This window comes from Lactuca virosa, chromosome 1, assembly GCF_052849685.1.
Source record: "Lactuca virosa cultivar CGN04683 chromosome 1, Lactuca_virosa_CGN04683_v6, whole genome shotgun sequence".
NCBI lineage: Eukaryota > Viridiplantae > Streptophyta > Magnoliopsida > Asterales > Asteraceae > Lactuca > Lactuca virosa.
In genome coordinates, this window is record NC_136426.1 from 144158853 (window position 1) to 144164585 (window position 5733).

The 5733-nt window shown below is 37.2% G+C and overlaps 1 protein-coding gene across 1 annotated transcript; it reads right to left on the bottom strand.

Annotated features, from left to right (window-relative positions):
• Window positions 1-3446: 3446 nt before the first annotated feature.
• On the bottom strand, window positions 3447-5434 carry LOC145159313 (2-alkenal reductase (NADP(+)-dependent)-like). The gene is made up of 5 exons (XM_079078258.1): window positions 5060-5434; window positions 4525-4702; window positions 4269-4435; window positions 4035-4117; window positions 3447-3948 (listed from the first exon to the last, which is right to left on the bottom strand). Exons 1-5 carry the CDS (start codon window positions 5282-5284, stop codon window positions 3570-3572), a joined length of 1032 nt encoding a protein of 343 aa, XP_078934384.1. The 5' UTR covers window positions 5285-5434; the 3' UTR covers window positions 3447-3569.
• Between the last annotated feature and the right edge of the window lie 299 nt (window positions 5435-5733).

Here is a 5733-nt window from a genome sequence, read left to right on the forward strand (position 1 = left end):
ATATTGTCTATGTTCCAAATGAGGTAAATGGGGTAGTAATAGTATGATCGCAACCCATATCGTAGAATAAAAAAAAATGTTTGCATATGAGACATTAAACAAAATAAAAAGACAAATAAGTATAAAAAATCATATCCACCCTGAGTGATCTGCGCAAAGGTCCATACATACAAAACCATGAATAAAAGACAAAACTGCACAAATGGTCCATGTGGTTAGCTGAAAATTGTTAATTTGGTCCAAAAAGATTTGGACTAACACCAAAGGTTCAAATTTTTCATTTTGTTGCGAGTTTGGTCCAGTTTTCTATTAACTTTTTCATAATGACTATTTTACCCTTGGTACATTCTTTTTCTATTTTTTTATTTATTTAAATGTTTTTTCTGATTAAAAGAAAAATAAAAAAGAATCTCTCTCTCTCTCTCACTTAATACCATGGTTCTAAAAAACGCGTCATGGCACGCCTCAAGGCGTGCCATGGCGTGAGGCGTGGTGTAGCCGTTACGAAAACGTCCAAGACGAGTTTGTTAAGCGTGGCGCCCAAATAACGTGTCAAGGCGCGCCTTATCGCGATATGGCGCGAGTTTTTTCAAAGCGCGAATTTTTTTTGTTTTTTTTTTTTTTTTGATTTTTTTATCGGGACTAAAATAATTGAGTTTTTGTTAACTTTTTATATTAAATACTAATATAACACTTCTAAAAACTTGATATACTTGATAAAAATCAATAATTATATTATTTATCTCTTGTAATATATGGAAAATAGTCACGCCTTGAAAAACGCCATGACTCGCCAAAACTTGTCATAGCTTAACTTTTACCTTGCCGCCAAGCCACGCCTCACGTTATTTAGAACTTTGCTTAATACTCAACAATCCAAACACCCCACCATCGATCAAAGCTGTTGCTTCCTCCCTCCGCCGTCCCCATCTCCATTCACCTCCTTTCTCGTCGACGAGCATTAGAACGACACACGACATCACCATCGGCTGCCATCGCCGCCTCCCACTGTTGATGGGGAAGTTCCAACGGCCGCCACTACTACCTTGCTGTGGTTTCCGATCACTAACAACCCCTTAATCTTCCTTCCTCTCCCTCTCGTTCGCTACCGGAAGAAGAGAAACGAGGCAGCTAGAGCCACTGCTACAATCACCAAACACCCATTGCCTTATCGCCGCCATTAACTCCGACCACCACCACCTGCTGCTATGTTTGACCCACCCTCCTACCATCGCCTTGTTTTCTCTCCCTAACCCGTGTGTTCACCCGACCTGCTATGCTATTTTCGATCTGCTTCACCCTCCCATGTTCTTCGCGTTTTCTGCTGAACTGAAGAGAGACAGCCGAGATCGACGACTGTTGCTGCTGCTTTTCTTCGATTGGGTCTTCGTCTTATCAAATTTGATTACTTAAACCTAAATGGGTCTTCGTCTTATCAAATTAAAATCGGGATCGTTGGCGATTTGAAACTACTTATCATGGATCTGGAAACCGGGTCTCGTCAAAATCATCTAAGTGTAAGATCAGTATGTTTATATGCTACAATTTGTTGATTTAGGGGTTCTTCGAATACACCCATTTGAGTTTTTGTGTTGTTTTCTTCTTCTGATTTTTACAGAAACAGTCATGGAGGGCAGTTTTGACATTGGCGTATCAAAGTTTGGGGGCTGTTATGATGTTTGAGTGTGGTCATCGGAGGTGGGTTTGATTGAATTCACTGTTATGATGTTTCTTTGTTGTTGTATGTGTTTGAGGACGAGAACGGCGGAGATGATGGTGGAGAACGATGCCATGACCGGACCCGTTAATGAACAGAACTGGGTCGGGTACTGGAACTTGGGTTCGATCGACTAAGAAATACAAACGATTGGTGCTTCGGGGTGGCTTGATTTGAACTAGGATATCGTTTGATTTATTTAGAGAGAAAGAGATCGGAGAGAAAAATCAAAAAATAATGGTATCTCCGGCAAGATTGAATGAACTCCGGTGAAGTTTTCTGATAAAATCTTTAAAAAGAGATAATCGGGATCGAGAAGCATCAAAATGAGATCATCAATGATCCTCCAGATCTCTGGTATAATCACAAATTAGGTTTGAGTGTTTGTGACAACATAGTAAAGTAGAGAGAGAGAAAGAGAGAGAGAGATTTTTATTTTTTTAAATCTGAAAATCAGAAAAAACAATTAAGAAAAAAAGAATATCATATTAACAGGGGCAAATCCGTCATTTTGAAAAAAATGAGAACGGATTGGACTAAACAATCAACAAAATGAAAACTTTGAACCTCTGGTGCTAGTCCAAACATTTTTGGACCAAAGTGGCAATTTTGAGCAAACCACAGGGACCATTTGTGCAGTTTAGTCTGAATAAAAAAGTAATCTACCCATAAAAAGAAGTGAATGTGAACAATAGAACATGCATTAATGCTCTAGTAGAATCGAATAACCAAATAAACGTTTAGCATATGGTAGCTACCATGTGCGATGCTTTCTGGGTAGGGAGGACCCCGTGCTTTGAAAATCTTATAAAGATGCTTTTTTCAAAACATTTTTTAATATCACGACTAGACTAGAATTGTAAATGAACGAATGAACCGAACAAACACAAACAAAGTTGTTCAATAGAGGTCGGTGGTCCAATGGTGGTCACCCTTGAAGCTTGGACCGGGGGTATAAACGGTGGGAGTTGAGGTAGACAAGAACCCTAACTCCAGAATAGTTTACGACACACCTTCAATCGATGTTGATTCAAATCAGTACGCTCTACACTTCGGGTCACCTTTCAGTCTCGTACCATGGGCGGCGTTGCTCATTCAATTTCTAACTATCGTTATTAATTTCGGTGAAGCTCTAAGACTCCCTCGCCAACCTCAACCATTCCCTTCTCCGATGGCACACTTTTCCCATCCCAGTCACCCCCATCTCTGTCAACGCCAACTTCCACAAATGTTGTTGTTGAAATTGAGAATCAAAGGAGTACCTGAAGTCCATAAATTGGAACTGATACGATATATGTAAATGACAGTTTAGAGATCTCGATGGTTTTTTAGGTATAAATGTGTTCTTTACATAAATGGTCCCTGTAGTTTAGAAAAATCTATAAAAAAAAATAAAAAGGAAAGAAAAGGGTAAACATGTCATTTTATAGAAATTTAGTGGCATCATTTTGATGCCGGGTGTCAGAATGACCATTTATGCAATATTGACAAAAAAAATAAGGACCGAGTTTGTCCATTTTTTTTAAAATTGGATTATACATGCCTATTATACTATTTTTGTAATTTTCTCAAATATTTTCACCTCTTCCTCTTAGGACAAACCTATTCAAAATCATAGGTTTTTATTATTCATAAAATTTTCCCCTCTTACTATTAGGACAAATATACAAGATACACACCATATCTTTCAATCATAAACGTTTTAACTCTTACTAATAGAACAAAAGCATACAAAACACACACACACACAATTTCTTATTATTAATAAAATTTCCACATCTTATTGTTAGAACAAACATACAAGATACACACTGTTTTTATTATTCATAACAATAAAAGACATCAACTAGACTCATTCACGAGCCACAACCACAACTTGCTTCCCAACATTTTTCCCCGAAAAAATCCCGACCAAAGCCTTAGGTGCACTCTCAAGCCCCTCTACAATATCTTCAATGTAACATATCTTCTCTTCTTTTATCAATGGTATAACCATTTCCATATACTTTGGATACAAATTATAATGATCAGTTACAATAAACCCCTTCACAAGAAGTCTTTTCATTATTATGCTTGACAAATTCCTCACACCCTCTTCTTGATTTAAGTTGTATTGTGAGATCATTCCACAAACCGAAATCCTTCCATTTACTCTCATGTTTAAAAGCACTGCCTCCAACATTTTCCCACCAACATTCTCGAAGTATATATCGATTCCTTCCGGAAAGTACCTGAGATTAATTACAAAACAATTAGTATTTACTAAAAAAGGAAATTAATCTTTAATATATTATTTGTTCGGGATATTAATTTTAACCTTTTGAGACTTGCATCAAGATTTGGTTCTTCCTTGTAGTTAAAAGCCTCATCAAATCCAAATTTGGTCTTCAACAGCTCAACCTTGAGTGATGAAATAAACATAATAATATAAAAAATATGGAAGTTGGATAAGCTTTCTTATTTTTTATGAAGAGGATGAGGGCATTCATGTCTTTTTGCACAGACTGAGAGATCAAGGGCCATAAGGAGAAACCATGTAAAAATTCATTACCTTTTCTTTGGTTCCAGCTGTCCCAACAACATAGCATCCGGTCAGCTTTGCAAACTGCCCGACAAGCTGACCGACTGCCCCTGAAGCTGCTGAAACAAAGACATACTCTCCTTTCTTTGGAGCACAAATTTCATAGAAGCCATAATAAGCAGTCATACCAGGCATACCTTGAAAAAAAAGTATCAAAGGAACAAAAATTCATATTACAGAATTAATTAAAGATCCCTAATTTAGAGAAATTTAACAGAATACATACCAAGAATTCCTGTATAATAGGAAAGAGGGACATCCGTATGTTGAATCTTGAATAGGGTTTCAGGAGCAGTGATAATGCTGTATTCTTGCCATCCAGTGAATCCCCAAACTAGGTCACCTTTCTTCAAGCTTGAATGCCCAGATTCCACAACTTTAGCTACTCCATATCCTGTTATGGGCTGCAAGAGACAAAGGACATACATGGCTTACAATGTAGTTATAGTACAGATTATAGCTTGATTGCTGAAGCTAATGACAAAAGCTAAATGTTATGCTAGTGTATGTGGATGATTTCATCATCAGAAGAGATTATCAACAAGAAATTCTCCAAATCGAAGAGAATTTATCAAGGAAACTATTATACAGATTCGTTGAAGAAGTTTAAAATGCTTCATTGCAAGCCAATGCGATTAGGAAGAAGCTCGTTAAATACAAAAGTTGGGTGCTCCAATTCAAAATTTACAATTGAAAGATAAACAAATTGATTTCCCCTAAAATGGAAAAATGAAATTGAGAAATGAGAGCGAAGTTCATACCGATCCAGGAGTGAAGGAAGCAACGTAACTGCCTTCAGTTTTGGTCATTCGACCACGCATATAAGGATCGCAGGAGAGATAAAGGTTCTTGAGGAGGACGCCATTGGAACCTTGTGGGAGTTGGAGGGGGACGGTGGCGGAAGTTGTAAGGATCATGTCTGATTCCTTGGGGAAACCATTAACGTAATCCTTAAAGATCACCTGCTGATTTCTCACTTCTTCCATTTTCCTGCTGAACAAGGACTAGATTGCTATGCGAATGTGTTGGTAACTCCAAAAGCAACAGAAATAAGCTCTCAGAACAGAAAAAACTTCAAATACACAACCAAAAGAGAAAACTAACGATCGAAACAACTCAAACACAAACAAGAAACGATCTAGTACAAATCAGATTAGGGTTGACGAGAGCTATTAGAACCCTAATAATCTCTGCGTTGAATATATACTCAAAAATATTTCAAAATTAAAAGTCACAATAATTCACAATTTGTTAATATGTGTATTTTATTTCCAAATAAAGATAAAGATGGACACTTTTGCCCATTCCGCATCTACCCACTCAAAAAGATATTTGTGTAAGCATGCATAAATTGACTTAACATTTGAACCACAAAAGGAAATGTTTGGTTAGTATTGGTAATATTATCCTACAACACATCGTACGAGTTCACACG

What these genes read in the sequence shown, in the direction of transcription:
- LOC145159313 (XM_079078258.1), bottom strand. Translation starts at nt 5,284, where the DNA reads ATGGAAGAAGTGAGAAATCAGCAGGTGATCTTTAAGGATTACGTTAAT. An exon ending in CTTCCTTCACTCCTGGATCG is followed by an intron (nt 4,703 to 5,059) that starts GTATGAACTTCG and finishes TGTCTCTTGCAG; the next exon opens with CCCATAACAGGATATGGAGT. An exon ending in CAGCTGGAACCAAAGAAAAG is followed by an intron (nt 4,118 to 4,268) that starts GTAATGAATTTT and finishes TCATCACTCAAG; the next exon opens with GTTGAGCTGTTGAAGACCAA.